At 41.8% G+C, this 26,150-nt stretch overlaps 2 protein-coding genes across 2 annotated transcripts; one reads left to right on the forward strand and one right to left on the reverse strand.

Annotated features, from left to right (window-relative positions):
• Window positions 1-1,814: 1,814 nt before the first annotated feature.
• fbxo15 (F-box protein 15) lies at window positions 1,815-18,439 on the reverse strand. The gene is made up of 14 exons (XM_070986009.1): window positions 18,112-18,439; window positions 16,834-16,937; window positions 16,424-16,453; window positions 15,903-15,937; window positions 15,619-15,697; window positions 14,162-14,283; window positions 9,014-9,118; window positions 6,930-7,169; window positions 5,127-5,330; window positions 4,896-5,025; window positions 4,683-4,765; window positions 3,489-3,634; window positions 3,132-3,256; window positions 1,815-2,843 (listed from the first exon to the last, which is right to left on the reverse strand). The coding sequence occupies exons 6-14, from the start codon at window positions 14,260-14,262 to the stop codon at window positions 2,577-2,579; spliced, it is 1,401 nt and encodes a 466-aa protein (XP_070842110.1). The 5' UTR covers window positions 14,263-14,283; window positions 15,619-15,697; window positions 15,903-15,937; window positions 16,424-16,453; window positions 16,834-16,937; window positions 18,112-18,439; the 3' UTR covers window positions 1,815-2,576.
• cbln2b (cerebellin 2b precursor) lies at window positions 18,091-21,416 on the forward strand. Its single transcript, XM_070986010.1, has 4 exons — window positions 18,091-18,481; window positions 18,900-19,458; window positions 20,122-20,241; window positions 20,347-21,416. The coding sequence occupies exons 2-4, from the start codon at window positions 19,171-19,173 to the stop codon at window positions 20,542-20,544; spliced, it is 606 nt and encodes a 201-aa protein (XP_070842111.1). The 5' UTR covers window positions 18,091-18,481; window positions 18,900-19,170; the 3' UTR covers window positions 20,545-21,416.
• Window positions 21,417-26,150: the final 4,734 nt, after the last annotated feature.

Here is a 26,150-nt window from a genome sequence, read left to right on the forward strand (position 1 = left end):
ACAATACAAGGAAGAAAGAGAGCATTTGCTTTGTAGTGCAAAATGACCCACAGAAAAGACATTAATACTGTGCTGATAAATCCATTGCTATAAGTCATTTATGTGGAAGTTTCTCAGAGGCTGAAAGGATGGAGAAAATGTGAGGCACTGTGCAGTTTAAGGATTCTCTCATTGTTTACTAAAGAGAGCCATCTACTGGAGAACTACCTATATTAAACTATATTCAAGGAAAAGTACACTTGCATGCCCTTACAGTTGTTTTTGTGTTTCTTATTTTAATTCTTCATAGAAAAAAAAAATCACTGCAAGAGCATAAAGTTAATTCTTTCTGCAACCTCAGGGACAGAATTCACATGGTCCTTGCCCCCCAAATCCATGTTCTTTGTTTAGCCATTACTCTGACTCAGATGTTTGGATAACTGGCTTTATGTTCTTGCGAGTCCATTACCTGACCCACAGTACCCTTGGCACCTGGTTTTTCTAATAAAATGAAGAATGAAGGATTGGCAGTTTGCAGCAGCCAACATGACAGCAAACAATAGTGTGAAGGTCACTGTGATGGAAATGTGTTGGAACACTCTTGTAACCTGAAAGTCGTACATGTCACACATCACTCAGTCCATGTAATGGCCAATTTCATGTAATTTGTCAGTGTGTTAAGTGCCCAAGTCAGTAATCCAATGTACTACATGGCTTTCATCCATATCGCCGTACACCAGTCATATGTCTGTTCAGCAGCCCTGATATGGATCGAGTTAGCGAACAGAAGGCCTGTGAAATGTTGAAAATGTGATGGCATGCGAGTCCTTATGATTCAGACAGTCTCTATCATCATCATAGTTTTTTTTTTTGTTTGTTATGTGTGTCAGTCATGAGGCTTGTAACAAAAAAACTATTTGTCACACATACTGTATCCCATCTTTCCCCCTCTGGCTCATTTCCCCAAATGATTTTTGGATCCAGTGCCAATGCAGTTGGTGATGTGTTTGGACAAATAAGCATCTTTTCAAGGTGATGATGACCCTCAGCAGAGAAAAGGAAGGGAAGCCTCTGAAATCCTATTACCCAGAGGCCTGGCTTATTTTATTGCCATCAGCAGTGCTGGCCCATCAGCAGCACAGCAACTCTTTCCAACAATTGCTCCCACACTAATTCTATCGCTGTTGCCACACTTGCCCAGGGTGTGGACATTAAACTCAAATTTCATCTTAAAGTGATCACATTATGGTGTTCAATGCAATCGAGGTAATGTGTGTGTTCAGGTATAAATGCCACGAGAAGAGTAAACAGAAGTTCATTTGCATGAATCACACAAAAACTATCAAACTTTCATTCAATTTGCACAAGTAAAGCATGCTCTTATTTTGTAAAAGCACAGTGGCAAATTTCCATAAAAGAGCAATTAAGAGTTAAAACTGTTAATGAAATGGTCCATGCATAAAAAATCATTGTGCCTGCTCAGGGTTGTGAAAACATTGGTCTTGGAAATGCAAATCTTGGGACAAGAAAGAAAAATGGCCAATACATGAAAGATAACTATAATAAGATGGTTAGTGATGAAAGCAGCGATGAGGGAGGATGGCAGAGATAGTCTTAAGCTGCTGTGGGCCATATTTAAGAAAGCATCCGTGATGGATGCCCGTTCTCCACAACCTACTCCTCCGACCATCTGTCCTCCAACATGCGCACAAGATTTCTATATGCAAAGTGACACCCAGTGTAAATGGACCATCACATTCTGTCCCCTGGTCAAAAATATTTTTGAGTTATTAGTGGAGTGGTATTACAGTATAAGGCTGACAGACTGCAACGACCTGGATCACCTCTAAGTTTTATTTAAATATAGAGTAGAAAATGTATTAGGTATTCAATGGGCATTGTGCTCGGGACAGATAGAGCCTATTCTGTTGTCACCATGATGAAGATCCACATCTGCATGGGTCATCCAGCAGAGTCCCGCTCATGTAGTAACCGCTGTTCACAGCTGCATGTCAATGCTTGGCATAGATATGAAAACATGTGTCTTATATTGTAGAAAAATAGCCACAAAACACATTTATTGAACGTAAACGAAATCTAAATGAATGAACTGATCTCAAACCATCAATAACTCTTTCATTGTATCTAAATGAGGTCATTCAAAAGGACAAAATGGTCATTAACTGTTCCAATCAGCATATTTATGCCACCGTTCTGTCTTTATGATGTTAATAGTGAAACATCAGTTAGTTAGCACAAGTGGGTAAAAAGCAGGAGACAAATAAATGACGGGATAAACAGAACAAAAGGACACATTTTTAAATTGGAATAAAGAGTTTCAAAAATCTCACAGCAGATCATAAATGATTTTATAAAACCATTAACAAATTTATTCATCTCTTCAGCATTGAAAAACAAAATAATATGAAAGAATTATTACTTTGGCAAATATGTGCTTGAAATGCAGCATTTTCTGTATACACAAAATAAATCTCTTAATAAACTGCTGATAACTAAAAAAATAACTACACATTAACGTGTTGTAGATATAATATCAGCATGTAACATACAGACATGTTTCATTAAAACAGTGCAGGTCAGTACTCTCTGCTGAAATGCCCGTTGACTTTGGTAACAGTCAAAAAGACGATTAAGCTTATGAGGTAGAACTGCTTTTGTTCCTTCACCCATACAAGCTCCATCTTCACCTCACCATCGGGGTCCTGGTAGTGGATCAAGAAGTGCTCGCCGTCGTAGTCATAGGAGACAGGCATCTTTACCAGCGTCATGGAAACAGGAGAGCTGACGCACCAGAAGGGTTTCTTGAACTCGTCCAGCAGAGTCAGACTCATGATGCAGCAATTCTAGAAAAAAAAGTTCAGGAATAAACAAATGTCAAGACCTCCTCACTGAAGTTCAGTGGGATTCTGTTAAATATGTACACTCCGGTGTGCCAACCTGTGATGCTAGAAGTCAAACTGTCAAACTTAAAGGGAGGGAGTGATTCTAAAGTGAACTTTTAAAAAGGTTTGTGAGGATCACATTGAAAATAGCACTTTTTAGACAGCAACATGCTGATGATGTTTTGCATTTCTTTCTCCCTCCAACACACAGTGACACAGTGAGCAAGAAGCCAACAGCACACGGTGTACCTGCAATACGCCCTGCAGGGCCTCACACCTCCAGGGCAGGACGATGCTGCCTGACAGACGCGTGTGCTGCGACAAGTCTGTCCTGCTAATGGCCGTCAGTTGGATCAGGCTGTCACAAATCTGAGCTGCTCAAAGACAAGAACAAGTAAGTCTTTGTGTGTTGTTTAGTGTTGGGCCCCTTGATTTGTGAACACTAAAAACATAAATTTAAAATGTTTAGTCATATCACAAACATGGTATTCTGCATTCAGGCAATCACGAGATGACTAAAAGCACTGTGATGTCACCTGGATTTGAATCTATGTGCAATAAAATAATCTTCCTATTCCAATTAGATTATGAGTAGAAATAAATTACTTCGCCGGCAGAAGAGTTGGGAGAAGCGTCTGGACATGATCTCGCATTCAGTGTCATGGAGAACAATGTGTAATTGGTAACCATGGAGACCGTATTCAGGGTCTATGTCATCAAAAGGGGGTTTGACTGTTGGCTCCACGTAAGGGCTGGAGGAAGAAAAAGCCAAAAGATAAACGTGTGTCAGAGAACAGTAAGAAAAGGTTTTTCATTAAAAAGACATTTAAGAGCCTAATTCCTGTTGTTGACTGTAATAATAATAATGGACCATAACACTGTGCTCTCACAAGAAACCAGGAGAGGGGGCTATGACCACATTGTGCTGGAGTTCAAGACTCATGCCTTCAAGACCATACAGCAACTCCAGAACTAAAATTCAGTGCAGCTATGATTCTTTGTTATTTTCAGATGCATGGAAAATAACGTGTACATTGTGTGGTTCGGCCCAGTGCTTCCCAACCTTTTTGGCCTGTTAACCCTTAAGATAAGATCTATTTGTGACCCCTCATCACAGGTCATGGCCTCAGTGTGGATAAGAGTTCAACCAAAAAGTGATTGGTCTCTCTCAGACTGTTTTGTTTGTAGGATTTCAATGTCTTAAACTTGAAACTGAAGAATTTGACAAGCAAAACAGCCAAATCAGAGAACACATACTGTATACTGTTTTAATCAATATTGTACCCTGATTTTTTTATTTCCTGGGGCCTTTTGAGGGGTCCTGACCCCCCTGGGTTGGTCACCGCTGATGTACCACTGGTTTCTAATGAATCAATTTAAACATAACAGAAGCAGAGTTCTTAATTGTATTAAATAAAAATTGATTGGACGTTTTAAGGTGAAGGTGCTAATGAGTTCAAGTGTGCTCATGAGTTCTGCTTGGTGCAAATTCCTGCACTGTACTGTGTCCTGAAGGCAAAGGACAAAAAAAAGCTGGTCCTGACACATGAAACGAAGAACATTCTATATATACTGTATATAGATAAAACGTGTTACAGTCACATTATCCACTGAGGCAGTGGAATACAGGTGTCAGTCATGCTGAAGCTTCAAAGCCCACCCTGCTGTGCATCATGGATCGGTCAGATCAGGGGCATCAAATGAATCCTGTAGTCATTTGAGCCCTAACCAGCTGATGGTGATACACTGCACGCCAATGTGAGCATGTGCATAAAAGGTGCCTATTCAAGTGCAGCCTACCAAACACAAGATCCCTGGACGCTTCTTTCCACCAGCCTGTGGAAATGGAGGGTGAACACGACAAAGGCAACGGAGCTCTGGCCCTGCAAAGAGAGCCATCACTTCAATTCCTCCTGCTTAATCAGTTACTGTTAGTAAAAAAAAAATCTCAATCTCAGCTAAATATAATGAATAATAATTTAAAAATTCCATAGCTGCCTGTGAAGTAATTACCCTCCAGAGGCCGATGATGATGCCAGGCTGCAGCAGCTTCAGTTCAACCAGCCTGTCCCGGCCAATGACCTGCGCGCTTTTAGTCAGAGCCTGCATGTCTAACTCTGCCATGAGGGACCTCAAGCCAGGTCTGACAGAGCAGGCAAAGAAAACAGTGGCTTTCACTGAGAGAAAAGAGGAACCAGAGGCATGGAGACAGAGAGTGTATGAATGGACGCCAGGCTGTCTTACTTCTTTAGGCCTGGGCAGTTGAGGGCTATCCTCTTGACACCGTGGAGTTGAAGGGTGGAAATCTGCTGGTAGTTGGGCAGGCAGCCTCCTGTGCTCCAGCACAGAGTCACAGACGTCTCGCAGAACCGGGACCAGCTCAGCTCATGTGTGCCCTTGTGCCCTGACTTATCAGTGGCTGTCAGCTCCCAGGTGACATGCAAGTTTCTGGAGTAAGATAACACAATGCAGCAACAAGATATGACAGGGTTTCGCAATAAAAGCATGTACAATTGTTTATATGCTGTGTGGTTTGGTGGGAGAGAGGGGCTGCTGGTTCAAACACCAACAAAGCTGAGATCAACACTTTATACAGTCGGATATAACTCATGTAATATTCCCTAATGGCCACATGAAGACACCAGTGAATTGCCACTGCTGATCACAAATCAATGTTTTAAACATTAATTTGAAGTTAATACAATGCAAATAACTGGCAGTGTTGGGTAAAGCCTACTCTTGCTCTTTAAATCAGGAAAACTATGAGTTTAATGGCTATTACGTTTCTTCGAACAGCAGTGGGGAGTATTATGACTCCAGTTAAGCCCTTCTTAATGAAATGATACACAATGAATGAAATGAAAATGCAGCTGTTGTGATAAATCTCTTGATCCAATTCTGTCTAAACTGTGATTCAGGGCTGCCCCTACTGTGATGCAGGCGGTGTCTCGCTCAGGCGCCATCCAATATCAATTAAGTGGAGGAACAAAGCTAAAAACTGGAGCAGCCCAGGAGGCCCCAGATGACCCAGGGGATTTCACTCTGCATTGTCTGTATGTGTGATGTCTTGTGAAATGATTATTACCAAGGTACATCGCATGCTCCTCAGTGTCTCTAACAGACAAACCCCTACAGGGAATTGTCTGAGCTGGTGGGAGGAGGAAGGAGGGGGTAGGTGTGTGTGCATGCTTGTGTGTGTGTGTGTTGTGGATGAGGAGTTGGGTGGGGGCTAAGTAATTTATTTCAACAATTCAGACAGCCTCTGCAAGGAACACAATTATTTCTACTTCCCCTCTGTACCACAGCGACTGCCACAGAACTCAAAATTGAGTGCTGCACAGCTTCTAATCAGAGGTTATAAAAACACAGCAGAAACCGCGGTGGAGGCGATGAGGGAGCTTTCCCCTGCGTGCTGGCTTCCCCCTGAGCAGACACCGCATTCAGACAGAGACCTCCGTTCTCACCTTTAATAAGAAAGTGTCATTAAGTGCGATATGAAAAACAAACCGCGCTTTGTTTTTGATTGCCAGCGGCTTGAACTGTCCTCTGGTCTCTCTACCCTTGAACTTTCTTGACAGCGAGGGTGCATCTCCAAAGTTTTAGTGCTTGCTAACTGCAAACAGTGCACGGGTTCCCATGACACCTCACAGAGCTGCTTCCAATCGTAAAAACAGCTTAACATACCAAACAGATGGCAAGTGGCAGATTATAGCATGGTTTACTAAATCCCATCAACACACCTCTTTTGAAATGATATAAGAAAAGCAGGATACTGTGAAATATAGAACTATTTGACTCAAGGATTCCCCGACAATTGAGACATTTTTCTCACCTCAGTAGCTAAGGGGTCCAATTGCTTGGAAACACACTGTAAGCATTCAATTAGCTTAACCCACAAGCAATACTTGTCAGGCTACTCAAGTGTTGGTAAGTGAAATGAAGTGCCTGGTACATTAAACAAATCATACACTTCAGGTGCTTCATCTAAGTGGGTTTTAAAAAGTTTTTTTTTTTTTTTTTTTTTTTTGGCCTCGTTCCATCTCTTACCTGAGGATCCGCTCTGTTTGGCTGGGCAGCCCGGTGTGACAGCTGATGAGTCCAAGATGTCTTTTCCACTTTTTCATGTCACACGCAGCTACTGTCCTGAAGTACAGCCGCTTCCAGTAACCAGCAGCCCGATCCTGCACCTCCACTGTGTCCTTCTTCAGCAGCAGCTCGTCCACACACTTAGGTTTCAGCTCTTTATTCTTGCCACACTCTGCTAAGTATATCTTGCTCCACAGAACACTGCATTGATGTATCAGAGGGTGAAAGGTGAGTGACTGCTGAGAGAAAACTGACTGAAGAAAAAATCGTTGCATGATATTAAACATGTCTGGTATGTTATTTTAATCTGTTCATAATGTTCATATACATGCACATGACAAGTCTGGCTAAGGCCTTTTTTGTCGCAGTTTTTGTATTCTCTAAAGTTGGAGTAAATTGATAAAGGCCCTGTGTTTTGTTCTGTCTACTGGAACTGAGTGTTGCTGCCTCAGTATCTATAATTTATTGTTCTAACTTGGTGAGTTGTGCACATTTAGCTTTCATTCTCGTTTTTCTATTATTCATTTTATTCCACACAAGAGCTATATTTGCTAAGCTCTCAGCTGCTCCCTAGAACAAACAGTAGGCTGCTCTGGTTTAAGTAATAAACAGTTGTCAATTCATGATACATTCTCATCTCTTCATTTTAATACTTCACATACATTATTAACAATATTTCAGTAAATAAATAAATAATACCGCATGATAAACAGAAGGCTTCAAATAGACCCAGCGATCAGTGATCGGCATCGGCCAATAAGCATCCAGTGATCGGAGCACCCATTACAATGGACCTTTAAAAACTTTGCATGACATCTCATCAGGGAGTTGGTTTCCCCAAAGTGCAGTGTGCAGTAGCAGGTGGCAGTCAGTCTGGGCAGTTGTCTTATAATCAGTCTGTGTTTTATTACTAGCTTTAGTTCGCATTACGCCACTTTTCCCTCATGGCGAATTATTGTGTTTATGCAGGACACAAATTACAACCTGTCAGGACATGGAGCTGATCCCTGGACATGAGTTTCTATTGTGAGCAAGCAGCAACCTCTGGGGCTGAAAAGCCACCATGGAAGTGCCAAACTGCAGTTCCTCAAATGGCCACTTGAGGCTGGCTACAGAAGTGAGCCAATCCCCATAGACTCCCATATTAAAATGATCCAATTTTACAGCCAAAATAAACATGTTTGCCCAACCTAATAGAAAAATGGTTTTATTCTCTATAGCTAACTTCCCCATTTATGACAAATGTGCAAGGGGTGAATTTTTATGTAACTCACTAATTTCAATTACATTAAGGCTTAAAGTTGTGCATAATTATGGGCATGACCACTTTGAGTGACAGCTAGTGCTAGGTTGCAGCAGCCAGGCTTCATTTATCCAGCCTCAGCTTCACTCACACTCTACCTCTGTTCCCATTTTGGATTAGCTGGGAGTTAGGAGGCACCAGGCACTGCCAAGATGGAAATGGCTGGAGTCACTGAGCTTCACAGTGGCTCTTCAGAAACTTATGGGTGACATCATGGAGAGCGCGTCCATGTTTTATACGGTGTGTGGTGATGAGTCCGTTTGAGACGTCAAGTCCAGTTTCCCTGCTTCTAGATGTACATGACATTACAAAAACTAGAACAGACGTCATTGATGAATACATTTTGAAAATCAAAATTCTACATATTTGTTTCCACACATTATGGATGCCCCCAAAAAGTTGCTCTTCAAGTGAGCCAAGGACAAAAATCTCCACTCAATTATAATTTGTCTAAACTGAGTCCGGAAAACCTTATTTCATTTCAAAAACGTGAACAAATCTGCCATTTCAGTAAAATTTTTCAACCTGTTTTTCAAATATTGAACATCTGAAACATTTTAGACCAAATGACTAAACTGATCAAGAAAATGAAATGTATGAAAAAAACAATTGTTAGTTGATGCACAGACTCAAGTCCAGACAAAAAAAAACTTCCTGCAGTGCAGTGTCTCCACTTCCTGTTGGACTCATGTATTTAATGTACTGTGCGTGTGGCATTAACAAGACCTGGACGAAAACTTACTTATAGTTGGCAAGCTGATGGAGGAGCTTACTGATGTGGCTGATGGTGAAAAGAGCAGAGGCATCCAGGTATGACAGAATCTTAATCAGGATCTCCGATGGCAGTCTACGGAAAAGGTAATTAAACATCACTGCAAGGAAGTGGCACCAGTGTTTTCGTGCCACCTGTTGTTCAGCATGCAGTTCTTTGGAGACACCGGTGTATGAGACAAATGTGCTCTCGACAGACTGCTGTATTTGGCAATCTTACACACTTCTGGCATGAAAATTAAACGACCCATGTCGATGTTCTCATTGAGCAGGTTTGGTGTAAACAAACACGATATTAACTTCAGGACGCGCTGTTTTGTGAAACATATTTTCATCTTTTTAGTCTAAATGACAAAACAACAGAAGAATGGGTTACGTCCTCCGTGATTGACGCCTAACAGATTTGCTCAGTTAAAACAGTGGTGGCTGAAAAAGATCTTTCTCAAGCTGCAAGAAGTGATGAATTTAAGTGTGAGTGAGACCCAAACTGTGAACAAGCAAGCAGAGCAAGAAGAGCTCATCTGTGTAAAATCTCAACTCAACAATCTTTTATCTTTCTTTAAAAAAATATGAGTTTGTTTTGAGATCAAAGCCGAAATCTGTAATGTTTTTGTTCTTATTTTTACACCTGATTTAATGTGCTAAAACCCTTTTTCTTGGTTTGAGATACTCTTCGTATTTATTATTTTGAAATATTGATCAGGGTTGCCTGGTTGCACCTGTCCTTGTTAATGATTCCAACGTGGTCTAATTAAATCTCTTCAGTAAGCAATATACATTCATGACATGTTCACATTACCTGACTGGTCAATCACTGACTTTCCACTGCATGCCAACAACGAGATGAAACAACTTCTAAAACGTGACAGTAAATGAATAAATCATCTATGGTGCAGTTTTAACATGGGGAATGTTGCAAATTTTTCTATCTTTGAAATTCAAAATACTCAAATAGTTAACCTCTCACTGACATTTGGAAATGTCAACATGCAGAGGCTGTGTTTTAAATCAGTGCTGGCATTTCTGAGAGTTTGGGAAAAGTAGATGGCCCACAAGTCACAAGTTTGACTTTGCAATATATCCTCAACATTACCAGTAAACTGGCTCATACAGACAGCACTATGTTCTTCTTAAAACAGTGCACCATGAGGCAATTCAGGATTTCAAAATGATTATTCCATTCATGGATCAACAATGAATTAATCAGCACAATTATAATACTTTAATAATTGTTTTCACTTGATCGCCAAGACTAAGAGTCATGTGTACTGCAGCTGCCCTGACAAAGTTTGTACTGCTGCAAACAGTATGCAAACAATTGGGACATACTACTTAGTCATCAAATTGAGCCTTGAACTTTGACCTTCTTGCTTATTTAACTATCGCAGTCTGTAGCGCAAAATTTGAAGCAAAAGGAAAAACTATGTCATTTGGAACAAGTGCAAAGACTGTGCAGAGGATTGTGGGTTGTAATAGCCAGAAAATCATGCTGGTTTGAATACTGCAAAATGCAACTGGATGCAGTAGGACTTCCTGGTATTTCGCATTTGATGTAGCGTGTATTGTGTACCATACTACATAATGGTAGTATGGGTATTGGAACACAGCTAATGTTTAACATATTCATCTTAGCATGCTAATGTTTGTTAATTAGCACTAACACCAAGACCAGCTGAGACTGACTCATATAGTTTTGTAGATAATTAGTCATAAACCAAAGTAAATAAAGTGAAACGCTGACCTGATGAAAAGGTAAGGGATCATTGCATAGTTAGAAGTCACACTGAAGGGAACATGAATGTGTCCAACAAATTTCATGACAATCCATCCATCACTTGTCATTTCACTGAAAGCCAAAAATGACAACTTTCTGATTGTGCTGCAGATAAAGTCAGAGAAAGCACAAAAGTCATTCAAATTCATCCTGTGGGGAACATGAAAATCTATCAGAATCTACCCAATGCCTCTTAAGATGTCTGAACAGCTCAAACTTCTGAACATTTTTCTGGTTTCACTGTCTCAGAGATGAGGATCTGCTTTACTTTCTCTTTGGGCTATCATTGTAAATTAAATATCTCTGAGTGTTAAAGTGTCAGTCACTGTCCTAGACTCAATAATTAATCATTTAATTAAAAAATCAATAATGAAAATAATTGCAAGTTACAGCCCTAATCTAAACCACAGACTATAATAACACTAATGTCCCATGCATTTTAGGGCAAGTGACAGCATGTTTGCATTGTTTTGCTTTATTTGTCGAGCAGCTTTCAAACAAGAATTGCTGCTCAAAGTGCTTTACAACACATACAGAAATGTACTTAGAGCCATTTGTGCTTATTGGGGTCTTGAGACTTGAGTGTTTCTAAAAATATGAATTGACAAATGAACTTTCAGGGTGCAACGTAAAACAATAACCTCAATAACTAGACAAATTCCCCTCGGCGGGAAATTTGGAGAGTGATACAGTGCGCAAACGCCGGGCCGTGTGCCAAACGCCGGCCCGTGTGGCAAACGCCGGGCCGTGCGCATGCCTAGTGCCATCATATTAGCACGGCAGCCCGATATCACAAGTCAAACCCGTTCATAGGACCCCATTTCAGCATCGGCGACAATGCTAAGCTGACATTAGCATGTCAGCAAACACATTGAGAAGGTCTCAAACACCATTAGAATGCCTTTCCCCATCATTTTAATGCATGTTAGCATGTTAGCATTAGTATGCTAACATTAGCATGTCAAATAACACATTAAAAACCTCTGAACCACCATTAGAATGCCTTCAACAATCATTTTAGCCTAAGTTAGCATATTAGCATTAGCATGCTAACATTAGCATGTTAGCACACCAAACCGACATCAACAGGTATACCTCCAGGCACCAACAAGTTCATAGGACCTCATGTTAGCATTAGCATGTTAGCATTGTGGCTAATGCTAACAGGCCAACATCACTCATTACCTCACTAACATATGCAAGTCACCAGTAGGTAGCTTGGCTGTGGCTGGTTACCATGTCACTATAGAGCTTAATGGAGAACTGATCATTTGACTGAGCTGCACAGCTGCAGCTAAAGCTACATATGTGTGTGTATGGGAGAGGCAATCAGGCTCAGAGGTTGCCATGGAAACTTGAGGTGGCCTGATCCATGATGTCACCCACTCAGACACAGGTGCAGACCCACATGCATTTGATTGGAGTCAATGAGGAGCAGACACAGAAATGTCTAAATTTGGCCTCTGCGCACCCCTCGAACAAACGCTTCTCACACGAAGACCGAAAGTCCTATTGCCGAGATTTCTTCACCGTGAGAGCCACAAGGCTTTACTGTACACACTGATCACTTTGTTTTTCCGCTGGGGTCAAAAAAGCGGATTTTACAGCGAGCTAAAAACATGGTCGGTTTCTGTCTCTCCTGTTTTTGATTTGTATTGGACCTTATGGGCGAGGTCAGAGGCGCTCTCCTCGCTCAGAGGCTGAGAACTCAAAAACCGTGAGTCCTATCGCTTAGCCAGGAACATCGTGAGAATCAGCGCAAGCGGCACTACAACCTCGGAAAGTCTCATGCACGTAGTGCGAAATTTGTGCTTTGGAGGAGCGTGGAAACAAAAAATTTCAGACACTTTTCAGAGCGTCTCTCCACTCTGGCAGTTAATCACCTCCACTCTAGCACAACATCCTGTGCAATACACACCCATTATAAACTCACAATTTCTCCCAAAACGCTCACGGTCATTGAACTGCGACAGCTCAACAACTATACGACTTATCAAAACAAGAATTAATACACCAATACCCGAGACATGTGTCTACGTTTTAAAGTTGGAATGGCGTCTCTAGGTGAACGTATGCCAGAGCAGTAGTCCGTTGAAAAAGGGAGAGATTTTTTCGCTTTTTTTGGCTCGTCCCATTCATTTCTTATGGGAAATCAACGAGATGAGTCTGAGAAACGTCTGAATTTGGCCTCTGCGCACCCCTCGAACAAACGCTTCTCACGCAAAGACTGAAAGTCCTATTGCCGATATTTCTTCACCTTGAGAGCCACAAGGCTTTGCTCTACGCTCTGATCACTTTCTTTTTTCACTGGGGTCAAAATTGCCGATTTTAGAGCGAGTTAAAAAAACAGTTGGTTTCTGTCTCTCCTGTTTTGATTTGTATTGGACCTTATGAGCGAGGTCAGAGGTGCTCTCCTCGCTCAGAGGCTGAGAACTCAAAAACCGTGAGTTCTATCGTTTAGCCAGGCACATTGTGAGAATCAGCGCAAGCGGCACTACAACCCTGGAAATTTTCACGCGCGTAGAGCGAAATTTGTGCTTTGGAGGAGCGTGGAAAGACAAAAATTTCAGACACTTTTCAGAGCGTCTCTCCACTCTAGCAGTTAATCCCCTCCACTCTAGCACGAACATTCCGCGCAATACACACCCATTATAAATTCAGCGGTTGCCGTGCAACGAACTTTTGCGTTTTTCGCGTCTTACGACGCGAAAAACGCGTATTCTGTAGAGAAAAATAATAGCACACCGAGTCCGATCGAGCCGCACGTTTTGATATATAATTCGCCTGGGTGCTCACTATCGTTTTAGACTAGTAGCGAATCAAAAAAAGTACGGAAGATGAATAATAATCGGAAGAAGAAGAAGAAACACGCAGAAGAACAATAGTGGTTCAGTGCTTTGCACTGAACACAGCAGGGGCTTTGCCCCTGCTGTGTTCAGGCAAAAGCACTGTATCACTAATTATGAACATTTGTCTGCTTTAATAGCGTAACACCCTTGTTTGGCAGTTCATACGTAAGAAATAACAGACACAGCTGGTTCGATATGTAGTGAGAAAAGCAATAATATGCTGACATGCTACTGTGACCTGCTGTTTCATTGCTGTATTTACTGCCTACATTCAATGGGGAACGAATGAGATTGCTTAATCTGAACATATGGTGAAGTGTCTTCCACCTGTATTGATTTCTGCTGCGCTTTTATTGTGTTTTGCTGCAAACACAGTCCATAAATCCTTTTACTTAAGGGGCAATAAAGCCTTGACTCGCCACACTTTCTGAACACTGCCAGGCTGAAGTGCTGAATGCCACGCAGGTGAAAATATGAGCATGTCCTGATAGATTACCTTTCCATAAAGTTCTGAGAGGACGCTGGAGATGATTTGTCAGCTCTTTTGGACGTCCTCGCTGCCCGCACTCTGGAAGTAACTGCTTTTGATGCCGCCATTTGTTTCACTGGTCTTGACCCCTTCGAGACAGATACAAGACAATTTATATTTGTTAGGAAGTTAAGGCCATGTACGGCAAGAGCCATGTTTGTTTTACAGCGTTTTTACGTACAGGCCGCGGGGAATAACGTTAGGATACAAAACGCTCCGCCGTCACTATGTAAACTCCATCAGTTAGCGACAAAAACAGGGTTTGTTCTCCTTTTCTGTAGCCAAGAAGATCCGTGAACTATCCGCGTCCAGTCGCCATGGTGACGTCCGGTCAAGGATCTTACACGCGCAGAAACAAGTCTTCCGGTGGAGAGTGGCGGAAGTTACATTCAAAATAAAAGCAGAGAAGCCGTTCATTAGAATCATAACCTGTTATACTATAATATTCTAGTGTACAAACTGCGATTTGAATCATACCAAATACTCTTTCACACAGTTTGCTCGGCTGTCTTTCACTGACTACGTCGGATTTCAGCAGTGGTGGAAAGTAACTAAGTACATTTTGAGGTACTTGATGTTACTTATTTTTAATTAATTATTGTACTTTTACTCCACTACATGTATTTGATACGTTTAGTTTCTAGTTACAACACAGATTCTGATTAATGATGCAAAATTTTTATCAAAAAATAAAATCTGATAGATTATTATAGATTAACTGTTTCCTAGCAGTCTATAAATCATTAAAATTAGCCCCACTTTTACCACCTGCAACATTATAGTGATACATTAAGCTACTGTATCAATAATTATAATCCAGTATTATATATGACAGTAAAATGGGCCATTCGTAATGAGTACTTTCACTTTTGGTACTTTAGGTATATTTTAATGTTAATACTTATGTACTTTTACTGAAGTAAAAATTTGAATGCATTACTCTTACTTTTTTCCTGTGAGATCTGAGTACTTCTTCCACCACTGAATTTCTGCAGTGTTGCTGTGGTTTGACGGCCATTGAGTTTAAGAGGTACTTCAGTGATTTAGTATCAAACCTCCATAAAGCCAGGGGATTCACAAGAGACAGTTTAATAAACACACTGGTCAAAATTGAAACAGCAAAGGCTGAATTATGCTGAATTTCAGTTTCTAGTATGTGTTGATCTCTGGAAACGGGGGATCCTATACGTTCTCCATGATGCATCTTGATTTGTCCTTCATTAGTCCCACCCTGCCTTTAAAATTCCTCGCCCCCTGTTTGTAATGCAGGCTTTCTCTTACAGATTTCTCTCTTCTCTTACAGAGACAACTCTAAAGACATCATCAGCGTTACTGTCACACACTTGACAAAATGCAGCCAGGGCCTCAGAAGAAATTAAATCTGCATTCAAAATTTTACTTCATTAAATGTACAAAAGTCTTACCGTGTGTTAGATCCTCAATTCAGAAAGGCTGGATAATGGCTGCTCACCTCCCTTTCTGCTGAGTGTTTAGGGTCAGAGGCTCAACCGTTTAAAGGCATACAGTAAAAACAGTAAAATTAGATGAAGTAGCAGTATGAAATATCATAAAATCTCTAGTAAAGTTGAGTACCTCAGAATGGTACTCAGGTACACTATTTGTGTAAACGTGCTGACACACATGCACACATGCACTGACTTGCCTTCATTTCCTGTAGACTTAACCCTAACCCTAATTCAAGGCTTACCCTCAAAATATGATGGTTTACTGTGAGGGAATCTGCTTTTTGTCCCCAAACACACACAGACACAGGGAGAGAGAGATGGTGGGAGAGAGAAAGTCATATTTCCATCATTTTGGGGGACTTAACATAGACTTACATTCATTTCCTGCAAGCTTACTCTGTAATCTTAACCTTGACCCTAACCTTAACCCAAGTCTTCACCCTCAGATTTAATGATTAACATCACAAGGACTTGTATTTTGTTCACACGAGGAAAGCAAGTCCCAAGATTTTGACGGTGTAAACAGATTTATGTGCCCACGCACACATACACAGAGTAATTCCAGTTACAGTAAGCTCTAGCAGGCACAGTACGGACTGCTCTAACCTTTCTCTGGGTTAGCAATATAACTCTTCATCAGGGTGTTAGTCCAGCACTAGCGGGGGAGGATCAGGCAAGATTGATGTTATTTGCCTCCTCACACATGCTTGGATAGAGGTCACATCTTAGTCATGTAAGACAAGAGAGACATAACACAATCTACCTTCCTTTCACTCAGAGGCTCCTTGCAGGGCTGCAGTGTGAGAGAGAAAGCGCAGTCAAATGAACTTGTTTGAGGGTCTGACCTCATTTCAGATACAAAGATACAGAGTCATTTATAGCCACACACAAACAGATGGACAGGCAGACAGATGGACACACAGATATCTATTTTTGAGTGGGTATTTTAGACTGTGTGGAGCATATGGTGGTGTGAGCACAGAGAGTGGGACTTTATGTATACTATTTGTAACAGAAGCATTAAGTATAGGACAAACTGTATTCGGTATGGGGACTCCATGACAGTGAGATCACTAACACATGACTCCTGCTTCAAGTGAAAGTAAATCTATATCATGAGGGGAATCATGCTAGTACAAATGATTTATGCAAAAAAAACCCCACAAAACCAACCAGACCGACTTTAAGTCCTCTTCTTTGCAACAGCAGATGGCTCGCTTTGAGACCCACCATCATAATCGACCTCTCCGTTCCTGGAAGCCAGTAGGCTCCGCTAGCTGTCAGGGAAAATAACCATAACACTGTTGTCAGTCTAGCCGATCAGCTTCCCTGATGGAAGTGAAGTCCCTTTTAGGGCAACGGCAGCCCCTGGTATGGTAATGCCATGTAGGCTACATCCCTTCCCCTCGCATGTTCTCCCATACTTGACATTTGATGTTTTCTGTAGCTATGTGTCCTTCTGCAGGCCTGGGGTCAGTTGTGGCTCTTGGATACCTGATGTCACTCTTCCGCTTGGTTTGTCAGTCAGCTCTGACAGTGCAGTGTTTGTCAAATGGGTGTGAGAAAGGACGGAAGGATCACCATGATTAAGTCTAAAATACCAGCTTCTCTGTGTACTGCAAGTCTTGGATCATTATATAAGGGCATTGCATTTATGGAAGCAGCTGGTGGTCACATTCTGTATTTGTGTCAAGGCTTTTAATGCCTATTCATAGTGACGTTCAGTATCTTCAAGTAAAAGATTTTTTCCTCTCCCCTCCGATCCATTTGCTTGCATGCATTCAAAGTACAGATTCCAGTTTTGATGAATTATGCTAATGGAGAGGCAGACTTTCCCTCCCACTATTTACTTGAGCTGATCAAGTTGAAGACAGTCCATACAGTACCTTCCCCTGTTAATGCAAGCGCCATGCATAATCTAGCCAGTACCATATCTTAAAGTATGAAAATGACAGCTCATTAAAGGTCCAACGTGAGGGTTCACCTCTTGTGAAGCCCACTCTCAGACTCTTCAGAGGCATGGAGCACTGATAGGGACCCTCTACACGGCTCTTCAAAGGATGATGACATGTCAGGAATTAAAAAGAAAGGCTAAGGGTGGTACAGAGAGGTGCAGGTCATTCTCTGTGAAGCAGGCGTTTTCTGAAGTGTCACCTGCTTTCATCTTGCTTACAGGGTGTTTGGTAAGTGTGATGTGCATGTGAAATAATTTGCTGATGTGCTGATGTGCAAGTGCACGCCCATTAATAAAACACGCAAGTCATATACCACATAATTTTAATCACTTTTATGCTGCGATTTTTCTCCGTGTCTCTGATGCGTAGATGCAGCACATTCTGCAGAAGTGAACTCCGCCACTGGATGGCGCACAAGTATCTTTATTGGACTCATAAAAATGCTCGTTTAAATCTCAAATTAGTAACATATACTGTACATGCATGCTGAACGTACCGTGCAACAGCAAGGGTATCCGCTGCAGCCCGTTCATTTCGGATTAATCCGGGAGAGGCATGAGAAACCCGCAGCATATAGTGAATGACAAACATTGAGTCCAAGTGATCCCTGCCGTCCTGAGGGGCCCTTGAGCTCATAACATTGAGCTGATTAATATGTAAACAAATCCATTAGTCCACGCATGTGCTCTTGATTTTGGGATACTTCTGATGAGTCTTGTTGCAGTGGCTACACACAAAGAATGGGCGTGAGTTGTCCCTCGAAAGGGAGCCCAGAGACTCTTGCTTTTTTAGCACCAGCGATCTGAGCGCTCAGTTCACAGTCTGCGAGAGACGGAGAGAACATACCAGCGGGATGGAGAGCACAGGTAGGTCGTGATTTACCTTTTCTCAACAGAGATGCCCGCAAAGAACTTGTTTCGCCGGAAATATCAGTTAAAACGAGGAGATTAGATGAATGTTACATAATTTTCCAAAGATACAGTAATTTCTTAAAAAGTGCTGCGGTGCACAGTTAGAAAACACTCCGCAGTAGCACAGATAGTTGGTTTGATCAGAAACAGACGAGACGAGATTTTTTTTTTCTTAACAACATCAACGCGATTTTTAGATTTTGGTATTTACTGAAAACGACTGTCTTCAATTTTACGCACGACATTCGTTTTACGCACGATTGTCATTTTACGCACAGAGAATATACTCAAATTTAATGACTAAACTATATATGATTCAATTCCTGCTGCTGTCTAACATGAAAACTCTCATTTCTTTCTCTTAAACCATCAGGATTTACAACAACAGTTGTCTGAATCCCCTCCCAAAATCAACTAAGACGCGCAGGAGGGAGGGGAGTCACAGCCGGAGAGAGTCTGAGTGCGTCTGTGTGTCAGAGGGTGTTTGAGAGAGTGAGAGAGCATCACAGATAGAGGAAGAGAGAGAAGGGAAGAGAGAGAGAGGAAGAGAGAAGGGAGTAAGTCTGGACCAGCTGATCGAGTACTAACAAACCTCCAAGGGGCTGCGGGGTTGTATCAGTGTGCACGGGATCAGCGTTCCGACCATGGTGCCCGCGCGCAGCCCGGGACCCTGTGCCATGCTGGCTCTGACCCTCCTGTTGGGATGCGGCGTGGCTTTCTGCCTCGGCCAGAACGACACGGAGCCCATCGTGCTCGAAGGGAAGTGTCTTGTGGTTTGCGACTCGAACCCTTCTTCGGACGGAGGGGTCACCTCCTCACTTGGCATATCAGTCCGCTCTGCTGGGGCAAAGGTGGCTTTCTCCGCCGTGCGTGGAACCAACCACGAGCCGTCAGAGATGAGCAACACGTCTATGACCATCTATTTTGACCAGGTCAGATGTCCACTGAATTTAGCACCAACACAGTCCAGAAAAAGTCGAATATTAATCAGATGTGGGCTAATGTCCTAGCTCCATTAGTGTTTTCTCTTTTTATCTCGCTAAATCATCTATCACATCTATTTCCTGTGGGCGAGCAGAACTTGTTTAAGATCATGTTTCATTGATTTCCTATCACTGCTCACATTGTGTGTGATCTGAGCCATGACTATCTGTAACCGGAAGAACATAGTGCTGTTCCTTTGCAAACGGTTCATTTAATGCTGTGCGTAATTGGCGTGACATAGAGATGCGTTGCCGAAGCGAATGATCATCCATGCAGGATCATTTATCACATACGCGTCTTAGGCCTCGGCCGAATTGACACGTGCATTGTGCCGCTTTTGGTCGCATGTTCCAATAAGTTTTCACGGCTGAGGTCTTTGGACAGCGGCCTGTTATACGCATCAAATTGGGAACCATCCCAAACTGCGGCTGAAGCGCAGCCAAAACATTTGGCATACCAGAACCAGAGTATGACTGATGCGCCTCTCTGTAGGCACTACGCTTGGCAGAGAAAAACAATGCATTACAATCAAAACCGCTGTTATGTTAAGTGAAGCATGCAGATCGGGGGGAAAAATGCGCTGTCTCATTGTGCGCCCTTCTTGGTCACAGGTTTTAGTGAACATCGGCAACCATTTCGATCTCAAAGCAAGTGTTTTCCAGGCGCCAAGGAGGGGGATATATAGTTTCAGCTTTCACGTGGTGAAGGTCTACAACAGACAAACCATACAGGTGAGCAATCGTGTAATAGTTGGTCTGCATTCAGCATTTAATCGATTACATTTCAGAACTGCACATGAGGATAAACTCTGAGACTGCGTCTCTCCTTCCCTGCAGGTGAACCTGATGCAGAATGATTATCCGGTTATATCAGCATTCGCCGGTGACCAGGACGTAACGAGAGAGGCGGCCAGTAACGGAGTACTGCTGATGGTTGAGCGGGACGACCGGGTCTATCTGAAGCTGGAACGGGGCACCTTGATGGGCGGATGGAAATACTCCACCTTCTCAGGCTTTCTAGTCTTTCCTCTATAATCTAATCTGCGATGATCCACGTCGCACGGGACTCTGCTTACGTTGAGGAACAGAAAAAAAACATTGCCATTTATTTTTAACTTAAATAACTGTCAGCCAAGGAAGCCGACGAATATCTGTATACCTACACTCGTCCACTATCTAGTCAAATATGAACGTTTCCTTGGAGTTTCATATATTCAAATCCATCAGTCAACTTTAACGCAATCTGGATGATTAAACGTATTGATCGGCCAGTGGCGTGTGCTTGTCGGGTATGTGGATTTTTTCTCGCTTGGAAAACAAACTTTGCCAAAAGACAAACGGGTGTACCTGGGCGAAATGGACACGGGAGAAGATGATGATTGGAGGAACTGATGTCCTGGACAGGCCGCGTGTGTTATGCTCTATTTTATGTTTGTATAGCCTTAAAGAATTTATGGTTTCCGTCCAAGTGAAGTATATGGAATTATGGACAACCAGAGAAGAAGTGCTTTCACGCCCAAGGCATTTTTCTTTCCTCTTTCTTTTTTATTTTTCCTTTTTGCACGAGTGGAAGTTTTTACTTTCTGTTTTGTGCTGTCAATGGTGTTGCGTTTGGATGCTGAACATACTGAAAATAAGCCAAATGTAGGCCGCCGACGAGTTTATTAAAAGAGAAAAAAGGCGACATATTTCAGCCACCGGAGACGACTTAGAGCCCTTTTATTAAAAAAAAAGTAATAATTATATAATTTATAAAGTACATATTCACATTATTGTGTGTTCTACATTTCGGAATCTGCGTAGCTTTGACTGATTTAATGTCCAGTGACGTTGCTCACCAAATGTACATTGTGGAAATAATAGAAGAATCCCTATATGTCCCGCTTAATAAAATATATTGTATTGTATAGGCTGAGCGCATTTATCGCTTTTTATTCACACGACTTTGCATTTAAAGGGAGCAGACTGAAGAAAACTCTTTGTTCATTAGAGGTGAGCGTTTTGTAAATTAAGTTAGACGAGAGCAAAGGCCTCAGGAGGGAGCAGACTGAGACCGGCTCGCGTTAGTCGCTGTCCGAGGTGCTGAAATATCCAACAGGACTCATGCAAGAAGTCTCGCAGCACCACTTGTTACACGAGAGGGAATAAACACACCTACGTCTGCATATAAAGGAACAGAAAAGCAATTAAACGAAAAAAACGACAACTTTAAAATGATGATTGAAATGTCTTTCTTGTTGTTGCTGATTGGCACATGTGGTATCACTGCCGGAACTGAGCACCAAGTTGCAGCACAACACGACACTGGCGCGTCTTTACGCAGCGCACGGGCGATAGAAACTGCAGAGAAGCAGAGCAGAGACGAAGCCCCAAGTTAAAAAAAAAAAAAAGAACAAAAAAGAAGGCAAAACGCGTCTATACTGTAGTTTAAGAGCGCAAAGTTCCCCCGCCCTGCGACGTTCGTTTGTTTTTGTTTTTGTTTTGTTTTTTTAATCATATAATTGGATGCCATCTTGTCTGAAAAATCAACGTTTTTGGATACTTCCGCCCACACACTCTCAACACCCCCACCTTCTTTCAGTCCCTCCTCTCTCTCTCTCTCTCTCTCTCTCTCACACACACACACACACACACACACACACACACACACACACACACACACACACACACACACACACACACACACACACACACACACACACACACACACACTCCCCCCGCACTAAACTCAAGGCCAGGTCTGAATCTGAATCAAAGCAAAGAAATCACTGTGAAAGAATCTCTTAATGAATGATTTTAAAAAACGGCTTTCCTGAAATCAGACATTACAGCACACAGTTAAAGAGAAACATGTTGACTCAGAGCAGTTTACCAATGATATATTCATCAGCACTATTTCAGTATTTTAACATAGGCGTTCTATGGGAATTATACACCAAATGTAGAAAATATTAGAGGCTCTCGTCGGCCTGATGTTGCACAGTGATGAGGTGAATCCAGGTGAAAGGCTTTATTGATTTCCCTTGTTATATCAGTGCCAGTCGCAGATGAGTTTGCGGCAATTGAGATGTGGACTGAAAGAAAAAATCAAAAGCCCAGTTGCAGCTCAATGTCAGAAAGGTGCCCCCATACTGTTTTAAATACTTGTGGAAGTTGTAGTTAAGTTGTGTGAAATTTTGCAGGTTAGCGTACCGTAACTGATCTCTCTGATGTGGGACCACTGGGTCAGCGGGCAAACTGCATTAACTCGTGCTTAATCATAGTTTAGAAAAGGTCATTTTACATTGAACTTGTTAGTGCTGTGGAGGCGAGTGCTGCTGTGGTTGAAACTTTGTTGTGTTAGCTCTGGAGACAAGCTCTGGGACACACCTTTAAACTTCCTGTATGGATGCTGGGCTTTGGTGTGCATGCAAATGTCCGTACTGAGACAGGTACATCTGCAGGAGGAGATCTGGAAAGCAAAAACTAAAGGAGTCACTGCTGAATTTAAAGCATAGCTTCTTAATTACTTGTAGAGAAGAGAAGAGAAGAGAAGAGAAGAGAAGAGAAGAGAAGAGAAGAGAAGAGAAGAGAAGAGAAGAGAAGAGACACGGCAGAAATTGTGAAGTTTCCTATTGCTTTTCTCAAGGAGCTTAAAACAGCTAAATTCAGGCTGCAAAGCTTAAAAAAGCCCTAGCATTTATTTCTTCAGCCAAAGTTCTCAAGTGACTTGAAGGAGACCCGCTGATTGGTCGAAAATCATGATATCCGAACAGAGAGTCATTCTGAGAAAAACGTCATTTAAAACAAAGCCAGCAGAACATTGAGTGAAAAAAAAGTTAGTTTATGAGTAATGTGGTAAATATGCCAGAAGAGTTAAGAGCCTTATTGCATCACTTTATGATAATCCTTAGCTTGTTGAAACACATTCAAACATTGTGCTGTGTCAAACACAAACATAAGAAAACATCAGTTTGCTCATGTGGGTTAAGAATAGAATCCGACAGCTGTTGAGCTCGGAGAACCTTTGCATTTCAAATTGATCATATCATACATGTGAGCATCTGGAAACTTGAGGTTGATGGGTTGCTTCTTCTGTGCAGCTCCTCTTTTTCTTAATGACTATACCTTCATCTTGTGTATGACAGAAACCAACAGCTGAGAACAAAGAGAAAGACCTGCTGATAGCCTGCTGCTGCCAGCAATAGGACTGCACAAAGCAGCACAAACTGCCAGCAAATCAGAGTGATTTGGAGGGTGTATTAAATTGGCCTATAAAGTGCTAATTGTGCCCATACTGGAATGAAAAGTCTGTTTCCCAATGATTCCCTTAGATAATTAAGATAGCCGTCAAACATGTACTCAGTGCACACAGCGAATGAGAAATGAGACAAAACACTTCTTGGTTATTGCGTATCGGTTAGGTCTGGCTAAACGTATTCCATCATGTAAAGAATCTCATTTCCATAGATGGCATTACTAATGTGCAAGATGAGAAATGCTTATCAGATTTGTTTAACCTAGAAAGACTTTTTGCACCTTTACGGGACACATTTGATCCAAAATGTTGCATTAAAGACACCAGAATGCCTCCAGCTTACTCAGCCTAACCAGTATTCTCTGTCTGTAGCAGTAAATACAGAGTCAAGCACGTTTTCTGTTATGTTGGAGGACAATTCGTCCACCCCCAAAGTACAATCAGTCTTCAACTATGGGGTCCATTTTTTATGGAGGCACAGATGGCATTTTACTGAGCTTTGTAGGCTGCATGCAGATAATTACAAAACTTGCAGATGCCATTAAAAAGCCCCAACCTCATATGGCCTTTTTCCCTTTTTTAGAGCATTATTTGTTCTTCCTCGGTCTCTTTAGAGATTATGTCCTCATGAGACACACCTTTTGAGGGCTGGCCCTTTTATATGCATGTCTCTATAGGACACAGGCCACACAGTAAGATCACAGCTGCACTGTGGGCCCCTCGCATTGGGAAGGTGCAGCAGTGCTCTGTGCACTGGAATCTAAATGATCTAATAGACTCATCACATGGATGTCATCTTTGGTTGCAGACTCTCATAGAGAATGTCAGTTGTTCATTAATGAGGTTGTGTTAGTGTGTAAACACCCACGCAGGCTCCAACACGCTTACACTTTTGAACCATTATGTGCACACATGCACACACATCACAGAGCGTAATTCCCGCTCATTCGGCCTTGAACAAAGTGGCTCGTGTTTGGAAACATCTAAACGCATGTTCATGTTCAATCCGCTGCAGACAGAACAACATTAAAACCGCTTCAGCAATAAAAATTAAAGTTGTCTGGTGTTGATTTGAAAGCTGTCCTCTGAAGATCAAGACAGCTTTGACATTCATTTCAGCTCCTCTTGTAGTCTCTAAACATCTAAACATTTAATTACGTTGCCTTTGCATATCTTCAGAGGGCACTTTGTTCAGTTTTAGCAAGGATGATAGTTGGCAGGTAAAGTGTCATCTTTTCTTGGCTTTTTTACATGTTAACAAGGAAAATGAATTTATCATTTGTGCAAACAAGATGAATGCCTACCCCCCTTCCTCCCCACCCTCCTGCTCCTCCTTGCATCAAAACATCATTACAGTTTGTTTCTTAAGTTCTAGGGAATTTCTTTGCTGAAAAGGGGAATTTTAAAGATTAAACCTTGCTCTTGCTTGATGCTGAAATAGGTCACAATCTTGCTTTTTGTGGTACAAACCTGTCAAAAGAAATTTAACTCTGACATGATGCACCATTTATTGCAACATAGATTGTTAATTTGGCTTCACACCAATGTTTTTTTTCCTCACACGTCAATAATACTATATAGTCTCAGATCCGGTGCTAAATATACCTAAAACAAATGACGCAATCGCTGATATTGGCTAGATTTGCTCTACTTTTTTTTTTCAAAAAAGTATAAATAAGTTGGCACTTTCACCTTGGAATATCTCTTCCCTCGTTTGAAGTGTTCAGTCTTCAGCGATTCCAGTGTCAGCACATACTGAGGATAACCTCAACTGGAGACTTTTGTTTTCTGTTATACAGTGAGAAGCTGTCTCCTCCAGACCCAACATTTACTTTTCCATTCACCTGAGGTCAAGAAAATATGTTGACACTTTTGACACACGGTGAGACCCTTAAGAGATAGTTTCCTGACCCATCTTGAAATCCCAACTCATAGTTTTAAAGCAGAGGACTTGAGCACTTTGCTCTACTTGCTTCCTCACAGAGCCACAGACGAGAAGTGTGGGGGTATCAACCAAAAACTCAACAATCTCCAAGTGGCAAACCTCTGAATGTGGCTGGTCAGTTTGACTAATGAAGCCACGTTTGATGCAATATTTGCGTTTGGAAAGTTCCTGAGTTTCTACACCTCTTTCTTATTTTCTCCTCCATTGGAAGCCAGTGTGAGGACGCACATTGACACACACTGCCAAAGGAGAGAGACCCTAACAAGATTTTCAACCTTTCCTTTTGATTGCAGATGAGCTAAATACATTGGTATGCATGAGGGGGAAAAAACCCTCAGAAAAGGTGTCTTTTACCATAGATTCATTTTCTCCCAGTCCTAGTCCCTGTTATGGCTGAAATTGCCTTATGTGTGATTGTGAGTGTGAATAAGCCTTTCACAGCATTATTTTTATTCAAGC

Source organism: Chaetodon trifascialis, chromosome 18, assembly GCF_039877785.1.
Source record: "Chaetodon trifascialis isolate fChaTrf1 chromosome 18, fChaTrf1.hap1, whole genome shotgun sequence".
In the NCBI taxonomy this organism is placed as follows: domain Eukaryota; kingdom Metazoa; phylum Chordata; class Actinopteri; order Chaetodontiformes; family Chaetodontidae; genus Chaetodon; species Chaetodon trifascialis.

Excerpts from the sequence above, each read along its gene's own strand:
- cbln2b (XM_070986010.1), top strand. The coding sequence starts at position 19,171 with ATGGTGCCCGCGCGCAGCCCGGGACCCTGTGCCATGCTGGCTCTGACC. Across the intron at positions 19,459-20,121 it reads TGACCATCTATTTTGACCAG|GTTTTAGTGAACATCGGCAA; the intron begins GTCAGATGTCCA and ends TCTTGGTCACAG. Across the intron at positions 20,242-20,346 it reads ACAACAGACAAACCATACAG|GTGAACCTGATGCAGAATGA; the intron begins GTGAGCAATCGT and ends CCTTCCCTGCAG.
- fbxo15 (XM_070986009.1), bottom strand. The coding sequence starts at position 14,262 with ATGGCGGCATCAAAAGCAGTTACTTCCAGAGTGCGGGCAGCGAGGACG. Across the intron at positions 7,170-9,013 it reads CATCAGCTTGCCAACTATAA|TGTTCTGTGGAGCAAGATAT; the intron begins GTAAGTTTTCGT and ends ACATCAATGCAG. Across the intron at positions 2,844-3,131 it reads CCCTGCAGGGCGTATTGCAG|AATTGCTGCATCATGAGTCT; the intron begins GTACACCGTGTG and ends TTTTTTTTCTAG.